General features: G+C 36.6%; 2 protein-coding genes across 4 annotated transcripts in view; one reads left to right on the plus strand and one right to left on the minus strand.

The window, feature by feature from the left end:
* Window positions 1-23,479, minus strand: part of LSAMP (limbic system associated membrane protein) — a 679,473-nt gene that overhangs the window by 483,384 nt on the left and 172,610 nt on the right. The gene's annotated exons all lie outside the window — the stretch shown is intronic.
* LOC150021578 (ubiquitin-like) lies at window positions 20,284-20,534 on the plus strand. Its single transcript, XM_090264854.1, has one exon. The coding sequence runs from the start codon at window positions 20,294-20,296 to the stop codon at window positions 20,525-20,527; it is 234 nt and encodes a 77-aa protein (XP_090120980.1). The 5' UTR covers window positions 20,284-20,293; the 3' UTR covers window positions 20,528-20,534.

Here is a 23,479-nt window from a genome sequence, read left to right on the forward strand (position 1 = left end):
AACAAAGGCAAACTAAACAGGCAACGAGAGTGGAAAAGGAACTGTGGGTACGGGAAGCATATTGGGGGGAGGTCAACAGGGAGGGGGAGTGGGGAGAGGGAGGGAGATGATATAGGAATTGGGGATCATGGTAGGAGGGAATGGAATAGACGGAGAGAGGTTGGGAGGAACTGTATGCACAACTAATGGACATAATCTAAAAGGGGGGGACAACTGGAGGGAGGGGGGCCACCGGGTGGAGGGGAGCAGAGGGAAGGGAAATTGGCACAAATGTAATATTTTAATCAATAAAACACATTAAATCTGAAAAAAAAAAAAAAAAGAAAGCAGACAGCCAAGCACCGGAGTTATAAAAAATAACTCTGACAGACTAATAAAATGGTATACATGCACCCAATCTATGCCTCTACCCTCCATCCCTTAAAAACCTGGGAGAAGGTGGAAAAAACATTAAGCCCCAAACACACAATATGTAAAGCATTCTTCCTTGCCATAGATGCTGACTTAGTCAGGGCTGCTACCACAAACCTACCACATACTGGTTGGCATAAACAACAAAGATTTATTTCACACAATTCAAGAGCTGGAAAGTGTAAGATCAAGGCACTAGAAGATTCGGTGTCTAGTGAGAGCCTGCTTCCTGCTTCATAGACGGCTATCTTCTCACTCTATCCTTACATGATATAAGGAGTGGAGAGAGCTCTCCAAGGCCTCTTTTCTAAGGGCACCAACCCCATTCATGAGGGCTGCATCCTCATTATCTAATCACCTCCCCAAAGCCCCTTCTTAGTACCATCACCTTGGGTATTGGGATCAAAGTGGGTATTTGGGAAATGCAAATATTCCATTCTTAACAAATGCTTACTGTTTCCTTAGTCCTCTTTTTCCCCTTTAATTCTCTTCCATAGTTTCTGCTTTTCAATAGTCTTTGGATAATTTCTTTAGTGATCATGTAGGATTCAATATGTAAGCAAAGAGTAGTATAGTATAACTATTTTATGTAACAAATTTGGATTATATGAAACAATGGTGTTATTGTACTTTCCTGTATAAAATTATAGGTTTGCTCTAAATATTTTCTGCCAATTATGAAATAAACAACAAAAGAAAGCATACAATCAGCTTAAATATTTGCTTGAGAATTAGAGTGAACAATGTAATTTTTCTGGTTGTTAGAATTTAAGCTCCAGGGACATTTTTAGACTTGCTTATTACAGTAACTTTATTACCGTAACCTTATTACCTAGAGTTTCTGATATGTAGTAGGTACTTCAAAATACTAGTTACATCAATAAATAGTTAAGTGAATATTATTCTTTGTGTCGTTCTCTTGTTTCAACTCTTCTTTTGAAAAACATTTTTAGATATTTCTTTGCTTCTTTAGTAAACATAGAAAAATAGTTTGACTTTTCTTACTAGCTCAAAATTTTGCAGTGCTTCATTAACTATGACTAATATTAATTAGTACTATAAAATTAATAATCTGACAATTATAGGTAAAATGGGAGGAATTTAAACTGTTGCCGTTGACCCTTAACTTGTCACACCCACTTGCTTTTGACTAATTCTTTGATTCCAGCTTGTTTTCTTGTCTTTTATCTCATTCTAATAAAAAGAGTGAAGAATGTGCAAACCTATGGCCTTCTGCACTAAACTGAACATAGTTGCTTTTCTACAAAATTAATGAGTAAATCTAAGGATGACTCTATCTTCTTCTAAATTGTTTTCCAACCCTCATTATTATCTTTCCTACCATTTCTACATCTCCTTTAAATTTTCAGTAGTTGTCAAAATACATATATTTTTGGCCGTGAATTAATAATAACTTAATTAAATACTGAAACTTTAATGCATTTTTTGAGTAACAATTCCTTTTAAAAATTAGTATATTTGAGAACCTTAATCTTTAAAGAATTAAACAAACAGTTAGGGGGCAATATTTTCCAAGCTTTTGCTTTTTTAATTAAAATTTAACAAAATTCTAGAAAAAAGCAACATTTTAAAAACATACTACAATTAGGTGATGAATATCTCTTTTATAGAAGTGTATCATATTCCACTTCCAGCCACAATGGAGGCTTAGACAAACATGATGTTGTCTCCCTCCACAGCTAAGAAGGAATACAACTACCTCAAAACTAGAGAAAACCAGAAGTTCTAGAAAATTGAGCTGCATGGAAGTCCAACAAAGATATAAAGACATCCAGACAGGTAGAAGAGGGGGAGCCAGAGCAGAGAGGACATGGTGTAGTGGCGGCGGCAGCAGCAATGACCACAATGGCAGGCTGGTGGAAAGCGCAGTCACACATTTTAAAAAGTAGGGAGGGACACCTGGGGAGTACTGCCAGCACCAGACCAGACAGCACAGCTCACAGTCCCAGCGGTGGGGAAAATAAAGCCTCATTACTTTTGACTGTGCAAAACAGTGGCGGTTGGGGCAAAGGCAGAAACTGCCAGTCTCTCAACAGAGTCTGCTTGTTTAAATCTGCCCCCCACCCAGTCCTAGAATGTCCACAGACCCACCCACTCTGGGAACGATGGCCAGGAAGTGGGAGAAGTGCCTGGAAAAGGGATGAGTGCTGAGCAGGCAGCATTGTTCCCACTCAGACCCCTTCCCCACATATAGCACCACAACATGGTGAAACGGGTTGCCCTGTGTTGATGAATACCTAAGGCTCCACCTCTTACAATGTAATAGACATGACAGCTCTACCTAAGAGACAGAGGCAAATGAACACAGGAGCCTGTCAACATGAGGAGACAGAGAGGTATTGACCAAAAGAGTGAATGAATCAATGTTCCAGTGGGAGAACTAGCAATGAGAAGATAGCCAACCTAACAGACACAGAGTTCAAATCACTGGTGATAAAGATGCTGAAGGCTTGGCAGATATTCTTAAGTATGGCAAATGCATAAAGGAAGAAGTGAAGGCTATGCTACATGAAACAAAGGAAAATCCACACAAAACCAATAATGAAGGGAAGGAAACCGGGGTTCAAATCAATGATTTGGAATATAGAAATGAAAAAAAACAGTCAACCAGTAAAAAATGAGGAAGCAAAAATTGAAAAGAAATGAGGAGAGGCTTAGGAACCTCTGGAACAACTTTAAATTTGCCAATATCCAAATCATAGAGGTGCCAGAAGGAGAAGAGGAAGAACAAGAAAAAAAAAAAATGAAAGAAAACTTCCCAAAATTGGTGAAGGAAATAGACATATAATTCCAGGTAGCAGCACAAAGAGTCCCAAACAAGTTAGATCCAAGGAGGACCACATTGACTCTAAAAAATGAAAACAAAATCCAACTAAGCAAACCAGAATAGGAGCAGAATCATAGGTATGGGGATGATTTGGAGGGTTATCAGCTGGGAGGGGGAAGGGGGAGAAATGGGAAAATGATACAGGGATTAAGTATAATTAATTGGTACAAAATAGACAGGGGGAGTTAGAATAATATAGTAAAGGGTGAATCCAAAGAACTTATACACACAACCCATGGACATGAACTAAGTGGGGTAGGATTGCTGGAGGGAAGGTGGGTACTGGGAGGAGGGGAGCAAAGGGGAAGAAAATTGGGACTACTGTAACAACATAATCAATAAAATATACTTTTAAAATAAAGTGTATCATATTCCAAGTAACAACTAGGTCCATAGTTTGAATTAAGGGAGCAAAAATGGTCAATAGAAAATGATTAGAAAATGTCATCACATTCTTTACCTCTGTTTCCTGAGGATGAACACAATTGTCTAAGAGTAATATAGAGTTACTATTTTAAGATGAGCATATGCTTTTAGAATGATCTCTTTTTGTGTATATAATAATGCAAAGGGGCTACTCAATGGAAAAGAGTGACATTTATATATAAATTTGTACTTTCTTAGAAAATGGTTTACATGTGACATTCTTGAAAAATATTGGAATAACATTTTGCATCAATACAATTCTTTTTCAAGTCCACACATATAGTCATTCTGTACTTATTTATTTATTATTTATTCTGTATTTATTTCACTTACCCTTTAGATGTTTAAATTTGGCTTGATCCTACACAAAGATCATCTTTTTTTTAACCAAAACATATCAGTTCATCACTAATGCTATTCAATATTTGTAATTAGTACAACAGAAATTCAAAATTCTGAAAAATTGTTCAGTTGTTATGCATTCAGCCGATAACTTTTTACAACAATATATTTAGCTATTCAATAATATGTCAATCTGAAAATGCCAACGCTATCTTACCAACAAGGCATATGCCTCAATCAGTTTTATGTATTCAAAGCATTTATTTTAGCTTATTCATGACACGTTAGGCCATAGATAGCAGTTGAAAACATTCATATTCAAAATATGGTTTGTATGTTCTAATATTGCTATATGGGTATAAGACAGCATCCAATAGCTATATTTTGCTTACAAATGGTGAAGAATTTAGACTGATTCATTTTCAGCCCTGACAGTCTACAATATAAACTAAAATTGGAAAATGTCACCAAAACTTTTTCTTATGTTCATTGTTTTTCATAATTATATGCATGTTCTTTCCTGTGTTAAGGCTTATATTGTTATCATAGGTAGTTAACTAGTTATTAGTAAGAAAGAGTAAATGGAATTATACATTGAGCTTAATAAACTGGGAAGCATAAACCTGCTTACTTAGAGTTTAATTGCAGAGCATAAACCTGTTTGCTTCACCAGGAAACTATAGCTTCACACAATCCAGGGAACTGCTGTGGAGGAGACCTAATCCGAGGAGCACAGGAAATCTCCCCAGGAGCAGAGCTTGCCCTCTAGTACTGAATTGTTGTGGAGCACAGGGGGAGGTGGTTAACTACAGAGACCTGTCAGTCTAACTAGGGAGTGGGCCCATCATACAACCTCAGGGGAACAAAGAATCTCAATCTCAATCTCTCTATCTCTCTCTCCCGCTCCCTCTCCCTCCCTCCCTCTTCTCTCTCTCTCTCTCTCTCCCCGCTCCCTCCCTTCCACTCTTCTCTCCTCTCCTCTCCTCTTCTTTCTCTCTTTCTCTCTCTTTCTCTTTCTTCTCTCTGTCTCAGTGACCCACACAGGCCCCATGTGTTCTTGGATTCTCTCTTGCTGGGGACCACATGACCATGCAGGTCTAGCAGCTCCTGGGGCCCATGGCAGACTGCGTTGCCTCCAAAGGACTAAACTTTAATATGAAACAGAAACTCTGAACATTGGCTTTTGTTTTGACCTTGCTGGAGACACAGTTGGACTTTTTCCATAACTGGATAGAGGGAAATGGGAAATTGAAAACCCAAGGGCAGACTTCCATCCAAACAAACCTTGCCACACCAGTCTCCTGTGTGTGGGTCCTTGAAATGCTTTCCTCATGATCCATGAAAGAGCCTGATTTCTACCAACAATATTGCAACTTGATTGATTACTTATGCATCTTTCACAACTAGAAGTCAATATGATAGTGATGTGCATGAAACTCATTTTTAATTTAGAAAGCCCTACATAAATATGTATAGTTGTGGTGCTGGTGGCATTGGTATGTAATGCTGTGGGCAAGTTGCTGGTAATAATATATTTATTTCCTATTGTTTGAGTGTGCAAAAGGCTGAAGAATTATTTTGGTAACAAACACCCTCAAATATAAGAGAGTGTTTGATTCTTATACTACTTTGCTCCCCACCACCATAACAACTAGACTTATCCTCTACAATAACATTGCTACTTGCTCCTTCCTCTTTGCTTCAGCTCAGAATACTTTCACTTTTTTTATAGTTTTTCTCCTTAGTCTTCCTGCAATTTCCCAGATGGGCATTGTTGCTTGAGAGGATACATTTCCAAATTTAACTATTTGCCTCACGAGTAGGGTCAAATCTTCAGTTTGCATTTAGGAAGAAATTATCAGGAAATTGATTGTCTTTCTCCAAGAAAAGGGATGCTAAACTTCCCTTCCTTCTAATCCCTTCAATAAAGAGCCCCCTCCCCCCTTTTTTTTTTTACTTTCTGAAGGATTTAAAAAATAAGTTTTATCTCATTTGATACTTAGTGATACCGCTAGCTGTAGGTAGGACTCTTTAACCTCTAGGTATCTCCCTCCTATGTACAAATTTAAATATATATGTATATATTTAAAGAACGTGACCTCAAATATGCATGTTTATTCTCAAATAATATTCATGAGCATCTTTACTAATACATTATAAATCATATTAATATTTTATAAATGTAAAATACATAAAAATAGAAAGAGAAATGAGAGATAACAATAGAATTTCTGATTTATCAGTGTTTAGTCTTGAGACCCTCTTTGAAACAACTGCATGATCTTCCAGGTGATTGGCAATTGCATTTGGACACCTAGAGGAAGAACAGATGACCTGGGGGAGGCTCCCGGATAGGTGTGGGATGAAGTGAAACATATGTGTTGCTACAACAGCATAACTAACTCTTAGGTTCCCTTTTTCTCTGGCCTGAACCAGATCAACATTTGTGAAACTTAGAGAAATGGAAGCCAATTAATGTGCATCTGTCCTTGGGGATGGACAACCTGGGCCCAAGGCCCAAAGTCCAAGACAGCATTTCCTGTGGGAGATTCAGTCTTCAGTAAAGTGTTTCTTCTCGAGTATTTGTTGATGGGTTAGAGATGTAGGCAAAGACAGAGCATCATCACGTGGGGGAGGATGTAGCTGATGAACACTCAGGGCATGCGAAACAGTTAGTGAACAATTAACTTTCTAAAGCATATTCCAGAGCTTCCAAATTATGTCTTGAGTAGTGTGATTCTATCCTATTTACCTTTAGCCACATATACCTTGATAGCACAGTATTGTAAATTATTCCCTTTCCTCTTTAGTGTTTACAACTTTCTGATATAGCACTCGCAGATAGTGATCATGCATATTCCTTCCTAGTTATCACAGTGAAATAGAGTTATTTTATTCTTTTATTTTTTTTCTTCATATGCTCTAAAGTTCTTCAATAATTTTTATTGTTGGTTTCTTCTTTCATTTTTAGTTATCAGTATCTTCTGATCCTGGGGCTCTTAGACTTAGAAGGGGACTGCCTGATAGAGTCTCACCTTACCTTATAAATAGGAGCTATAGGCTATAGCTTTCTTGTGCAGTGATAGCCTGTATCTGTTTATGAAGCCAGGGCTCTCCTACATTTTTATTATCTTCACATCACATTGCATTATCAGCATGTCACCTTGCTATTTAGAAAGCTGTTATCTTTATCCAACTCCCTCTTCTTCATGGCATACCTCCACTTCAGCTTAATCGTTCTGGATGCTTTGAGTTTCATTTTTTCAGTTTTCCTTTGCTTGAAGTGATCTGTGGTTTGTACCATTTCCTGTTTAGGAAACAATTGCCCAGCTAGGAAACCAGGTCCTGCATCCAATATTTCTGAAGGCTTGGTTCTTCAGAAAAATTTTAGTCAGCTGTGAGCATATTCCCAGAATGTACTGATCTTGGAAATGTCCTTTCCAAAACGCTCTGAATTTGATCAGTCTCTTTGCCGCTAGAATGTGCTGCTATTCTCCATCTGGATATGTATATCTGTACTCACATTTTTCTCTAAATTAAACTGAGAGGGTTGAGCAAACATTTTAATACCTTATGTGGCTGACATATACAATAGAGGAATAATCTGAAAATGGAATAAATATTAAATCACTTCCCTAATGAGTCTAACAGATCCTCTTCCTTACTACTTCCTTACTATTTTTCTGACCCAAATGTAAGGACTACTGTAGTAAAAGAGTAGACATTGCAGCATTTCTTCCTTTGGCTATGCAAATAGAACCAACAGCTACCACCTGTTGTGCTTTGACCAGTGAGATTGAGTGACAAACTTGATTTTAACTCTCAAGGAGGCAGAAATCATAAACTATAGATCCTGCATTGTGGTATCTGTCTTCTTGGGCTTCTAGATTTTAGAGAATAACTTATACAAATATGAATAAATTTCCTCCCTGACTCCCTATCCAGGTGGCCTTTCATCCTCCCATAAATTCATCTTTTTATGCTGTTTTGACCACTCTGACTCAACAAAATGTTCAAGGTCCTCCCTGGGCATCTAGGCTTTGGGGTTGAAGACATGTGACTATTCACTTTGGGTAGCAGGCACTTTTCAGTGCACATAACACGGAGGTACTAAAAGTGGCTTAGACTACTGTACCAAAAAAGCTACCATTGCACAGAAAAGAATGCAGTAATTTCTGATCACAACTCAGCACATTTTGCTAAGGAACAGGGAAAGAGTTGCAAAGGATATCATTGTGTGCTGAAGAGGAGGCAAGAATAAAAAAGAAAATTTACAAGGGAAGCCTGAAACAATAAAAATCAGAGCAAGATCCATAACTTCAACTTTGTGTGCTTGGAATCTTCTCCAAGGTCTCTCATTAGGTGGGCGCAGGGATTGAGGGGTTTGATGCACTCACAGATACTGGTTTGGTGGGTGCTCAGTAGAAAGCCTAAGGCCCCTGAAATCATGGTTTGGTTAGGGAGATATTCTAGGAGTTGGTCTCTGTCACTCTATCCTTTGTCACTGGGGAAACCTACTTGCTCTCTAATGGTCAAGGAGAAGGTAATACTTGGTAGGAGAGGGAGAAAAAAATGTTGGCATAAGGTCTCTTGTTTAATTTATGAATGACAAAGATAGCAAAGAATATGATCAAGATGAGATGAGAAGGTGACCATGATGGACTATGCAAGCTCTCATTTATAGGAATTGATTAATCTACAACCTAAAATAATGGATACTGTTATAGTTGCATATATTTGGTAAGAAACTGTATATTGAGTGTCATGTTTAAATATCTTGAGCTCCACTTATATGGAGTAAAGTATGGCTTTATGAAGCACATATCAAGGTTACAATTTTATATTGCTTCTCATCAGATCGACAGTTTTATGTTTTAAAGTATAGAGTTCTAGAAATATGACCTTGTATTTATAACACTCAACACAAACAATAACTTTATCCACTAATCTTCATCTACATATGAAATGTATTCTCTTTGTTGCACCCTTTGACTTCTAAGGAAAAACAGCAGCATGGCTTTATATGGATTTTTACTGAAAGTGAAAGGGAGCCATCTGTGGCATCTTCACTCAGATGGGAATGGGACACACTCGGTTGTTTGGGAGAACCAGGAGCAAGTAGAAAGGAAAGTCCAGATCAGTTCTGAGAGGCTCCATCTGAAAATGGTGTGTTTCTCCCAGGCAGGATGGCAATGGAAATGTCTGCATATTAGCTTGCACTTGGCCGTTGTCATCTGCCTCTCTCATTAAAGGGAAATACCACCTTTTACTATTAAGTCATCTGTTAGTTCTGCAGAATGCTAGTGAGGTATAGATGCTCAGCAAATTAAAGGGGAAGATGCTCAATATATTCTGCTACCTTCCTGGTCTCTTCCTCTTTATCTGGTAGAATCCTAAAAATTCATTCTTCTGGGGTGAAAAGATAAAGTTCTATGTGTATTCTTCTTCCAGATTACATTTTAATCTGAACTTAAGTTTGGACCAAGGTAAAGTGTTCTCTGTAACTGACTGCCTGCCAAGTTTGGTCAATGAAACGCCTTGTGATATTTCCCATATACTGGAAGGGGATGGCATTCAAGACACCAAACCCTGGCTTTAGTGCCGCCTACTTGAATGCTGGCACAGCTCAGCCACTGAGGTCAGATTCCCCTGGAGACTCATAGGAGCTAAGGAAGATTGTTCAGTGTTTCTGCCCTGCTATTAAGAACAAAAGAACAAGAGAGAGATGGGGTAAAGAAGATTTAGAGAAGATGGTGGTGAGGATGGGTAAATAGTATTACCCTCATCAGTCCTATTCTATTTTAAATCTGCTTTTTTTACAAGCTTCTATTTTAGAGTCCTCTTTTTCTTCAATACTTTACTTAGTTATTTGACAACTGTGCTCTAATGTCTATGCACCATATATGTATTAACGCTTCCCTATATATTGATTTGCAGTTGAAAGAGGCTTGTTAGAGATCAGTCTCCCATTTTAAACAGATTTATAATGTTGCACATGTTTGACTGAAAATCAGAACTATCTTCCCCTTTCTAATGCCTAGAGAAAGGCTAAAGTTCATGTTGGAAATTATTTTTTAAATGGGAATTTGGCACTTGTTTGAGGTAGATGTTATTTTCAAAAGATTATGAGGATGTATTTCTACTAAATTTCAATGTGGAACTGCATTTGGTACTTTCTGTCATAACAGGTTTACAACTGTCCTTTTGATGATACGGTAATTTTCAAATCCACATATAGAAGGCTCATAGCCCTACCATCTGCTTCACCATAAGAAGGAACTTTACAATTTATTGCCTACCAGAATATGGCTTTAGTTTATATGCCCTGCTGTTCTGGCCACAGTAATCTAAGTAAGTGTTGCAGGGTGATGAAGTTCTTAAGAAGAGAAATTTCTTCTCATAGTGCCTTGCCTCACAACAGTGCCATGACAACTGTCCAGAGACAGTTGAGTAGTGCATCACCTTTTACACAGGTGAGGAGAAAATATTATATTCAACAATGTAACTATCTTGGTCATTCCTTGGGGCTCACATACAGGCTTCCTGAAATGTTTCTGTGCTAAACAATCAAGTCCCCACCAGCATTCTTTAGTCATCCACATGCGCTCCCCTTTGCCATTCCCCAGCCGGGGCTAGTACTATAACATAAGTTGTGCTCTCACATCAAAATTAAAGACAACATGTACGTTTACCTTTGGCTTAAATGTTTAGAAAGTTTTTCCTTTAGCTAAATATCAGCAAGAATGGGGAAAAGAAGTTGTCTCTTGATTTTAACATGAAGGAAATTATTTCCTCCCCTTGACAGACAGTTTGTTAGCTGTTTGTCTCCAGAGTGACAATTACATAAAACTTTGTGCTTAGCTTTAACACCCCTTTCCATCATTAGCCAAACTCTTCCCTCCTCCCTTTTTAAACACACAAGGGGAAACTGCAAAGAAATACTACTTAATTATCACACCCCATAACTAATTAAAAGCAGAATGCTTGTATATGGTATACTAATGAGTTATTAGAGATCCAGCATGCTTTAGTGAAAAGACATGGGCTCCTATGCTACACTTTACCTGGCTGTGGATTTCCAGTTGACAGTTAATGATGATGAGGCTGGAATTTATTATGCCACTTCCAACCAGGAACTTTGGGAGAGGGCAGGATGGTCAGGCAACAGAATCACGCAGGACATAATACCTGAGCTGAAATCATGAATCAAAGAAATCTGAGGATTTGATTGATAGAAAACTGTGGAATGTGTTTCCACATTGCAGAACACATGGCATAAGGTGTTGAATAAATAGGAAACTTTTATTGTTATTTCTAGTGGGCACAGTAATGGAAGATGAGCATATTGGAAATGAACTATTGATCAGGTACTTGTATGTATGCCCTCTGTCTAGATTTGATTACATTAGTTTAGAAGTTCCCTAAGATAGCCTACAAGGTGAAGTCAGAGGCAAGCACAAAAGTGCAGCATATAGAGAGGAAGGAAAGAGGACACCTGGAGAGAAGAAAAATGGCAAGAACAAGTATATATAATTATTTTTGTCTGACTGAGAAAGGCATACAAATTGAATAAGCATTGATGTTATCAATGAACAAGAAGATAACAACAAAATATTCCAAGCAAACAGACATGAAAAAAAAATCTGGGGTAGCAATATTTATATCAGACAAAATAGATTTCAAAACAAAGGCCATAAGAAGAGACAAAGAAGGACATTACATAATACTTAGGGAATAAACCATAAAGAAGATATAACCCTTGTAAACATATATACATGCAACATAAGGAATACCCAAATATATAAGGAAAATCCTGGAGGACTTCAAGAAAGATATCGACAAAAACACTCATAGTAGGGAATCTTAACACTCCATTGTCAACAATGGATAGATCTTCCAAGCAAAGAATCAACAAGGGCATTGTAGCATTGAACAACAGTCTAGATTGAACGGACCTAATTGATATATACAGAATCTTTCACTCCAAAGAAGAATACACATTCTTCTCAAGTGCAAATGGATAATTCTCAGAGATAGACCACATGGTAGAACACAAAACATGCCTCAACAAATTCAAGAAAACTGAAATCATATCAGGCATCTTATCAAATCACAATGGCTTGAAACTAGAAACCAACCTCAAGAAAAAAACTCAAAAACATTCAAATTCAAGGAGACTGAATAACATGCTATTAAATAATGAATGCGTTAACAATGAGATCAAGGAAGAAATCAAAAAGTTTCTGGAAACAAATAAAAATGAGCACACAACAACCCAAAACCTATGGGACATAACAAAGGCAATCCTGAGAAGGAAGTTCATAGCAATACAAGCCTACCCGAAAAAGATAGGAAAACCTCAAATAAACAACCTAACTCTACTTCTATAAGAACCAGAGGAACAACAACAAACAAAGCCCAAAGTGAGTACAAGGAAGGAAATAATCGAGATCAGAGGGACTAAAAGAATAATTCAAAGGATTGACAAAACCAAAGCTGGTTGTTTGAAGAGGTAAACAAAATGACAAGCCTTTAACCAGACTCATCAAGAAAAAAAGAGAGAGGTCCCAAACAAATAAAATCAGAAACAAAAGAGGAAAAATCATAACAAATACCACAGAAATACAAAGGATTTTAAGAAATTACTATGAACAACTATATGACAAGAAATTTGACAACCTGGGTGAAATGGACAAATTTCTGGAAAAATATAATCTTCCAAAACTGAATCAAAAAAGCAGCAGAAAGCCTGAATAAACCAATCACAACTAGTGAAATTAAAGCAGTAAACAAAAAACTCATGGCACACAAAAGCCCCAGACCAAATGGCTTCAGAGGTGAATTTTAAAAAACATTTAGGGAAGAACTAACTCCTATACTTCTCAAATTATTACAAAAAATTCAAGAAGAGGGAGAACTCCCAAACTCTTTCTATGAGATCAGTATTATCCTAACTCCAAAACCAGATCAATGCACAACAAAGAAAGAAAACTACAGGCCAATATCTCTGATGAACATAGATGCTAAAATCTTCAACAAAATATTGGCAAACCAGATCCAGAAATACATTAAAAAGATCATACACCGTGATCAAGTGGGATTCATCCCAAGGATGCAGGGATTGTATAATATTTGCAAATCAATAAACGTAATATACCACATAAACAAAATGAAAGACAAAAATCACATGATCATATCAACAGATGCTGAAAAAGCATTGGATAAAGTACAACAACCACTTATGATAAAGAAACACTCAGCAAGTGAGAACAGAAGGAGCATACCTCAATATAATAAAGGCCATATCGAGAAACCTGAAGCCAACACAATAATCAATGGGAAAAAACTAAAAGCTTTCCCCCTAAGATCGGGAACAAGACAAGAGTGTCCGCTTTCATCACTTTTATTTGACATAGTATTGGAGGTTCTAGTCACAGCACACAGACAAGAAAAAGAAATAAAAGGCAAATGAGTTGAAAAGAAGGAAGTAAAACTGTCATTATTTGCAGGTGACATGATAGTGTACCTACAAACCCTTATAGAATACCCTATAAGCTCCACCAGAAAACTACTTGGCTTAATAAGTGAATTTGGCAAAGTAGCTGGATACAAAATGAATATTCAGAAATCAAAGACATTTTTGTACACCATCAGTGAAACATCAGAAACAGGAACCAGAAAAATAAATCCTACCTACTATAACAACAAGAAAAATAAAGTACCTAGGGATAAATTTAACCAAGTTGGTAAAATACCTGTTACTCAGAAAATTACAGAACCCTGAAGAAAGAAATTAAGGAAAATACAAATAAATGGAAACTCATATCATATTCACAGACTGGAAGAATTGACATCATTAAAATGTTCATACTACCCAAAGCAAACCATAGATTCAATACAATCCCTTATTAAAATATGAATTACATATTTTACAGATTTAGAACAAGTATTTCAAAATTTATATGGAACCAAAAATGATCCTAAATAGCCTCAGCAATCTTGAAAAAGAAGAACTAAGTAGGAGGAGTTACAATACCTAATATCAAACTATATTACAAGGCCTCTGTAATCAAAACAGTCTGGTACTGGCATAAGAACATACACATAGATCAATGGAACAAAGTAGAGAGGCCAGAAATAAACCCAGGTCTCTATGGTCAAGTAACATTTGGGAAAGGGGGCAGGAGCATAAAAAGGAGTAAAAATAGCCTCTTCAGCAAATTGTGTTGGGAGAACTGGAATGGTACATGCAAGAAAATGAAACCAGACCACCAGCTTACACCATACACCAGAATAAACTCAAAATGGATAAAAGACTTAAACATAAGTTGTGAAACCATAAAAACCCTAGACAAAAATATAGGCAGTAAAATTTCAGATATCCCACGCAGCAATATTTTCACCAATATATCCTCTAGGGCAAGGGAAATAAAGAAAAGATAAACAAATGGGACTACATCAAATTAAATAGCTTCTGCACAGCTAAAGAAAACATCATCAAAATGAAAAGGGAACCAAGGGTATGGGAAAACATATTTGCCAATGATACTTTAGACAAGGGTTTGATCTCCAAAGTACATAAAGAACTCATATGACTCAACACCAGGAAGACAAATGATATAATTAAAAAATGGGCAAAGGACCTGAACAAACTCTTCTCCAAGGAAAACATTCAGAGGGTCCATAGGCATATGAAAGGAATCTCAACATCACTATCCATCAGAGATGCAAATTAAAACCACAATGAGATACCACCTGACACCAGTCAAAATGGCCATCATTAACAAATCAACAAACAACAAGTGCTGGTGATGATGTGGAGAAAAGGGAACACTCTGCACTGTTGGTGGGAATGCAGACTGAAGCATTTTTCTCAAAAAACTAAAAATGGAACTGCCTTTTGATCCAGCAATTCCACTGGATCACCAATTCAAAAGAACCTATGCACCCCTATGTTCACTGCAGTGTTATTTACAATAGCCAGGTGCTAGAAACAGCCTAAATGCCCATCAGTGGACCAATGGATAAAACAAAAAACAAAAAACAAAAAACATGGTACATTTATATAATGAAATACTACACAGCAGAAAGAAAGTAGAAACTCCTACTTTTTGCAGCATCATGGATGGAACTGGAGAGTATTATGTTAAGTGAAATAAGCAGGCATGGAAAGACAAATACCATATGATTTCACTTATAAGTGGTACATTATGAACAAAATAAACAAAAGAGCAAAATAGAACCAAAGGCATAGAAACAAATAACAGACTGACAGTGATCAGATGGGAGGGGCAAGGGAGATAAGGGGGGAAAGAAGGGGAAGGGTCTAGTCAAGGAACAGGTATAAATGACCCACGGACATGGACAACAGGATAGGGATTGACTTTGTGAGCTTGGATGGGGGGAGAAAAATGGGGAAAAATTGGGACAACTGTAATAGAACAACAGTAAATATAAATATATATATAATAAATATATTTATTATATAAATATAAATATATATATATAAATCACTGCCTGTCAACTTCAAATAAAAGATGATAACACTAATTTTAACAATAATGATAATCAACACTTACTCAGTGTTCCTTTCCTAGAAGGCATGTCTCTACCAAGTATTTTATATTCATTATTTGACAGATACTCCACCCTAGAGAGAACTATAAGATCAATGTAAGGTTTTGAAGCAAAGTGCCTCTAAACAGAGATTTAAAACTAAAAACATCTGCAATACAACAGTAAGAGTGGATGCCCACCATGTACACTGAGGTGCTGCATATATAAGTGTCCATACTCCCTGTCTCCAGAATATAATAGGTACTAATTTAAGTGGAAATGAACAATGAAAGGTCAATAGTGTAACTGAACTTTGAGGAGATCTATTACGCCCATTGAAATAAGCCAGGCGGTGAAAGACAAACACCATATGATCTCACCTAATACAGGAACCTAATGAACAAAACAAACAAATGAACAAAACAGAACCACAGGCATGGAAACAGGAATGGACTGGCAGCAAGCAGAGAGTGTGGGAGGAGAAGGGGGAAAGAAGGGGAAGGGTCTAGTCAAGGAACTAGTATACATGATTCATGGACATGAACAACAGGGTGGGGGTTGACTGTGGGGGACTGGGTAGGGCAGTGGAGAGCAACGGGGGAAAATGAGACAACTGTAATAGAACAACAATAAAAAAGAAATTTAAAAAATTAAATAGGAATAATAGAGTTTGGAGAAGGAGAAATGGCTTTTATGGGTTGATGTTATCACCACCATGCAATTTGGATCATTTACTTAACCTCTATTAAGGTTTGCATTTTGAAGTGTTAGAATTAGAATAGCAAGGACTTTTTTCTTTCTGTCACCACAATGTGTTTGAGCATGTTTCCTGATGTGCTTCTGCTGGTGTTTCCCTTAAGTCAAGAACTACCCCCTTTTTTCTTATCAACTAAAAGAAAAGAAGCAGCAGTCAGAATTTATAGGGAAATCCCTTAGCAAAGGGGAGAAGGCACTATGCCAGGCCCATCTTTGTACCCTGGGAACCGCAGAGTCAAGTTGGCAGAGACAGTCTCTAGAGCAGCAGCTCCCTTAGTGAACTGTTCATTAGGTAAAGAACCTTCTGTTTTCCAACCTTATGTGCATTTCAATAACAAAAACACAATCTCTGTGTTCTGGCCAGTAACTAGTCTTCCCTTCTCCCTCCATAAGAGAATATTTGTATTATTGGCAAGTAAGCCCAGCTAAAACTCTTCATTTTGTAGCCTCCCTTGTAGATGGAGTGGCCCATGAGATGTAAATAGAAGTCAGCAGACAGAAGCTCCAAGGACATTCTCTGAAGAAATGTCTTGCTGGAGAGCTCCAAAATGTCATTGAACCTCAAGAATGAAAGACATTAAAGATGGCAAAAAAAAAAAAAAAAAAAAAAAAAAACCAACCAACCAAACAGACAAACAAACAAAAAAAACCCAGGGCAGTTCTGTTATAATTTCAGCTCTAAGTATCTCTTCTGGTCTATTTTATATGAAAGAAAACTAAAAGACCGTACTTTTTAAAGCTACTTTATCTGGGCTTTCTGTAATATGCAACTCACTTTAACCCTAACTAATACAACCTTTTTTTAATTTCCTCTTACTATACCTAGACTAATAAGAATGGCTATTTAAAATTTTCTTTCGTGGTAGGTAAGACACAACCACCTCTTTTTACATTTGTTTATAAAGTAAACTCCTTTTGGTAAGCAGAGTAGTCACGTCAGCTATGAACACCTCTCTTGCCTGGCTAGCCAAAAACTCCTTTTCCTTGCTACAGTTCCAATATTAGGTAAAATCCATACCCATTGCTTCACTTAAGGTGATGGCTTAATTTGTTTTCTTTTTTTGGTTCTTAGCTATATCTGAGGAACTCAAGGGGGCAGATGGGAGTTTGGAAGGGGAGGACTACCAATTTCTTTATATGCTGCTGTTGCCACATGGGAGCCTGGAGGTTCATAGTGCTTCTTTGACATCCTTAGGGCCCTGAAACTTGTGGGGACACCAGAAAAAAAGAGCATCACTTTTTTAAAAACTTGACAATTGTAGAATCACTCCATTTTTAATTTGACCTTGTTATTTTGTGTGTGTTTCAGGATTTCTAAAGTTTTTTGATGTCTTCTCTATTTTTTTTCTGTTTTATTTCTTTCATTTTTGCTTTGTTTCTCTTGGTCTTTAATTTTATAATTTTAGAAATTGTTGCACAGTTTAAAAATTTATTTATTTTTGAGGATAAAGGACAGGGTTGGTAAGAGGACAGAAATTTGTATGGAGTAAAGAAAAGAGTGTAACTTTTCTTGGGGTTTGCGTAGTAAATAAAATGGCAAACCAACAGATGGAAGAATCTATGTAACATCAGATCACTCAGTGGGTCTGGTAGCCATCCTGTTCCTATTAGTGTACCCACATAGGTCACAATTTCCATGGTAGGGCCTAGACAAGCTCTCCCAATGGATGATCCCAGCAGCTCAGAAAGCTATGTTTAGGGGGGGCTCTAACCTTTTTCATCATCACCTCTGTCTATTCCTGCTCATATACTAAGTACAAGGTTCTTTAATTCATTTCCCAATTCAGCATAAAAGGTAAAACAATGAAGGGATAAGTAAAGAGAATTGATAATAAGTGCCTATAAACTTCAACTTTCCACATATGAGCTGTGTGAGAATAAACAAAAATAACCTCTGCAAGCCAGTTTCCTCATTTATACAATGTGAATTGAAACCTAATTAAATATTAAATGATATATGCAACACACATATTATATATTTTTCCCACCTACAACTCTCATTTGAATTTCTGGACCCTACATAGAATGCTGAGAAAATTGCTCAAAAATATTTATTGATACACAGAGCTCAATAAATATGTGCTTAAGTTTGAATAATGCATAATGAACTAATGAATGAATGTCCTAATGGCATCACTCTTAGTTCCAGCTAAATTTTATTTGTGTAATACCATTCTATATTCAGGCTAACATTGAGTTTATTGCACAGTACAGTAACCCTATAAATAAGGTGACCATATAATTTACCATCCAAACGAGGACACTTTTGAGAATGAAGAGGGGCACTATTAGTAATTACTATTGACAACTGGTGTAAACATTTTGTCATTAAAAAGCACATAGTCTTTGCCTGATCCCTTGGCCAGGATCACAAATGAATTTGTAACTGTGAAAGGATGCACAGGTTTGATTCTCTCAATGTTTAAGCCAAGAAAACTACCCACACATTACACACACACGCTTTACTCTGCACAATCGATTGCTTTCTGAGCACCTGTGTTTACAGGATTTTTAATAAATGAAAGTACATATACATTCCCATGGGGCACTCTTTTTTAAAGAATCTCTGTATTGAACCATTTTTAAAGCAATAAATTCTAAAATTTGAATAATCAACCCCTCACCACAAAACTTGATATCCAATGTATTTCCTTGTAAATTAATTTTTTTTTTTTTAGCTTTATATTGAGTTTTCCAAAGCAAGACCCACATCCAGGCCAGACTCATGTCGGAAACATCCTAACTACATGCAATTGGTCAATTATTCACCAAGGACCCTTTTAGTCACTTAAGACCTTTACTGTGATGAAAATATGCTTCTGCCCTTTGGAACTCAAGCAAGGTTGCCTGAAATTGCAATTGCAGGGTAAGATAAACTCCCAAAGCTTCCTTATTGCATTTAAGATGTAGACTGCAATTATCTCAGCAGTTGAGCTTGTCAGAATGACTTCAGGAATACCAGAGATGGGTCATCAACAACAGCGTTGGCTCTTCAGTAGCCAACACAGACTAATCATGAAATAAAACATTGGCTAAGTTTCTCTCAATTAGGTCCAAGGTAATATATTTCAAGAAGCATATGAGTTCTGTAACTGCTTAATGTTTAACGTATGTTGGAAGATTACAGAAAACCTTTCAACTGTGACTTTCATGAGGGTTCCTTGTTTATTCTGTTTAAGCTGTGAACACAGAATGTCACTACACAGAGGATATTAAGTAACATCTTAACATGTTGAACTGAACCCTTCCATACCTACCCAACAATCCACTTGAATAGTTATATATATATTGGGTTGGCTAAAAAGTTTCTTAGTTTTTCCCATACGATAGCTCTACTGGTGCTTAGTTGTCTTTAACTTCATTTAAAACAATTTTGTTAGATTATACTGTGACATCTGTCATATCAGTGTGCATTTAAAAAAATAAAAAAACTTACCAAAATTGGTGAATTTTTGTACAGCCATTTTAATATTGAAGATAAAAGAAAATTAGCAACATTTTTGGCATATTATGCTTTATTATTTCAAGAAAGTTAAAAATGCAACTGAAACAAAAAAGATTTGTGCGGTGTATGAAGAAGGTGCTGGGACTGATTGAACATGTCAAAAGTGGTTTGAGAAGTTTCTTGGTACTATTGATATTTTGGCCAAATAATTCTTTTCTGTGGGGCTGTCTTATACATCGGAAGATATTTAGCAGCACCCCTGGCCTCTATCCAGGAGAAGTCAATAGTGGGAGATAACTGACATATTCAAAATGTCCAAATTAATACAGTTAATGATGAAAATGAAAAATGTGTCTTTTATGGGAAAAAAAAGAAAACGTAATGGACTTTTTGGCCAACCCAATGATAAGCATTAACAATATCATAACTTAGAAGGGACTGGCATTGGTAGGAGGTGGTGTCCTGCACTCAAGTGAGTCATCGTGACTGGATTTTTGCATTCGGGCAAAATGCAAATCTTTGTGAAGACCTTGAGTGGCAAGACCATCACCCTGGAGGTAGAGCCCAGTGACACCATTGAGAATGTGAAGGCCAAGATCCAGGATAAGGAAGTCATCCCACCTGACCAGCAGAGGCTCATCTTTGCCGGCAAGCAGCTGGAAGATGGCCGCCCTCTTTCTGACTACAACATCCAGAAAGAGTCCACCCTGCACCTGGTCCTCCGTCTCCGGGGTGGCTGTTAATTCTTCAGTTTTGCATTCATAGTGTCCAATGATGGCCACTACTATACATTCTAGCCATTTGTCCCAGTTTTAAGTTTAGAAATTACCAGTTTCAGTAATAGCTGAAACTGTTCAAAGTGTTAATAAAGATTTCATTGCATAGTAGCAAAAAACAAAAAATACAGAAAACAATACCATAACTTAGACTCAAGAAAACGTATTTATTTATTTATTTTCTTTTTTTCTCTCTCTCTCTCTTTTTTTTTTTTTTTCTTTCTTTCTTACTTTAAAGTCTGGTTGTTACTGAACAGCAAGTGGAGTCCTGCTTCCTGCCACCACCATCTAGACAAAATTCCAGAGTCAAAGGTTTGGTGATAAAGGAAAAGAGTCTTTATTCAAAAGATTCACAGTTTTGGAATAACAGCTTTCCACATGCATTAGTCACTTAAGTCTATCAATTAAGCCTAAAATCTTTAACTCTTTAGTTACAGCTTTAATCACTTAAGCCTTTCAATTAAGGCTAAACTCTTTAACACCTGAGTTCTCCTGGCATTTCTTCCTGTTAGTTTTTAATTATCTTATTTCTATAGGATTAGTTTACAAACTAAAAGAACAGAAGATACAAAAGCTACACAATTTTGGAAGAACGGCAGGCTTCAGCCTCAGAGACTGTTCCCTCTAGAACACCCAAAGAAGAACAACCCTGCCACCCTCTGCCTAGCCAGCCTGATTCTAGGTTGTGCTCAGACTTTCTTCCCATCCAGAACACTGTCCACTGGGTAACTCAGGCAGCTGCAGCATGATCATCCCGGCACCCTTGAGGAAGAAGAAAAGTCAGGAAAATTTAAAGTGCAGTGCAGGCTATTTTAGTCACTGGCTCTGACAACGTGACAAAGCCTATTTACTTCTCTAGATTTCAATTACTTCATATGTAAAATTAGAGAATGAAATCATATATACCATAGACTTCTTTCATAACTAACATTTTAGGAGTGATTTTTCGAAGCCTTAAATAGACAGAAACCTAGGATGTTACAGGGTTATAATGATGTCCCATGATTCCAATGTAAAGAGCTGATGGCCAACAAGGGAATTAACTCAAGACTTAAGCCAATAAAAACAGAATTCAGCCTTTCTGATAGGATATAGCTTATTTTTAGTATGCAAACAAAATATTATGCAATTACTACCGTAGTATGTTTTTCAGTTTAAAAATTATTCTGTAATACCTAACTTAATTTTATTCCTTATCTTGGAGAAATTAAATATTTTCCCTGTTTGCCAGAACTTAAAATACTCCATATTTCTTTACTCCTAGTTAGTTTGTTTTGTATCTTAGATTTCTTCATGTAGAAAGTAACTACAACAACAACAAAAACACCTGGATTATTTTAGACAGCAGTTGAATCTAGATGTCCTAAGATTATTACAAAGAACATTCCACTTTACTATCAGTAGGAAACAAATGGAAACATTTTTATTTAAACCTCCCATTTTATACCACAGTGGTATAATCTGCTTTGTGGACAGAACATAAAAGTACAATTTTCTGAGAGATAATGAACGAAGTTGAATTTAGTCTAAAAAAAAACTTGGACTTTTATTACTGTTTTGTGGGAGGAGTAATTCAATTATACACACTAATTCTTGGGCTCCTTTTCACTCCAGAGAAGGGCAGCTAGAAACTAAGGAGAGAAGTTAAGAAAGTACAATGGATTGTTTTTCTATATATTCTATCTGAATTGAATATGGGGAAGAAAAAAAACATGGTGGGATGCAGTTGCAAAAGGAAAAATAAAAAGAGTGATGAAATAGGAGTTTGGATTTTAGAAAAGCAAGTAGAATGAAAGAATAAATGAATGTAAAGATGAGAGGAGTTATTAAAACCCTTTGTCTTCAAGACCCCTGACTACTCATTCATGTATATGTATCATGAATTATAGAACCACAAACAAATAAGTATGCATACAACAAAAACAAATACCAGATCCATGTATGTGTTAATAACCCTCTGTATAGCACTGTAGTTGTGCATGCACAGTCATTATAAGTCCCATTGCCACTGACTATTTGGAGAAAGCGAAAAATAACATTAGAAAACCAAAATTAAAACCTACAACTTTAAGACTTTGAATTGGCATTCTTTGACTGGGAAAGATAAGTTCCACTGTTTGATACAAAAGCCATCTGGAATAATTTAATTTCACTCATTGAATGATTATTCCCCAGCTAACAGTTCAATAATGGCTACAGAGGTAACAGTTCACTATACCTCCTCAGATTTGTTATATGATAGCCAACTGGCTTATGAGGAGATGTACTTTCTACATGAAGCAAAAGTAACTTTTTGTTATTTAACTGCATTGAAATTTTATGTTTCTCTTGGTCATGGCATTTTCTAGTCTTTGTTTTGTTTTGATTCAAAGACAGGAATCTTCTGGCTAATCCATCATTTTCTGCATGTCTGTGGCTTTCACAGATGCAGGGCACATACAAATAATGCCATCCTCTATGTGTAGGTATCTGCTCTAAATAGGGGGTTGAAAATTGTATTGACATAGAAAAAAAAAATCCAGAAATTTTGGGTTGATTTGACTTGGCTACAATGAAATAACTTTTTTGTTTTTTCTTTACTTTATCATGGAAGCAGCACTTTGAGTATAATCTCTCAGAATCAAGTAAATTATTTTTAGAGCTTAATGTCATGATAATGTGTTGCCTTTGATTTTCTGAGTCCTTTTGATGTTAATAAGTGCTGTCATTCATTGTTTGAACACTACTTAGAATTGTTCACTGTTTCCCAAAAGGTCATCAAAACACTTAAAATTTCAAAAGAGATAAGCAGGACACAGGACCTTATCTGTATATCAAATGTGAGTTCATGTGTGACCTGTTCTACCAGTCAAACTGCTGTCCCTATCAATCCTCTCTCCATCTCACCCTATCGTCGACTAACACAGCACTGGATAAGGA

The sequence above is a fragment of the Furipterus horrens genome, unplaced genomic scaffold (genome assembly GCF_987537825.1).
Source record: "Furipterus horrens unplaced genomic scaffold, mFurHor1.1.pri manual_scaffold_1, whole genome shotgun sequence".
Lineage (NCBI taxonomy): Eukaryota > Metazoa > Chordata > Mammalia > Chiroptera > Furipteridae > Furipterus > Furipterus horrens.

Coding starts and splice junctions, on each gene's coding strand:
- LOC150021578 (XM_090264854.1), top strand. CDS start 20,294: ATGCAAATCTTTGTGAAGACCTTGAGTGGCAAGACCATCACCCTGGAG.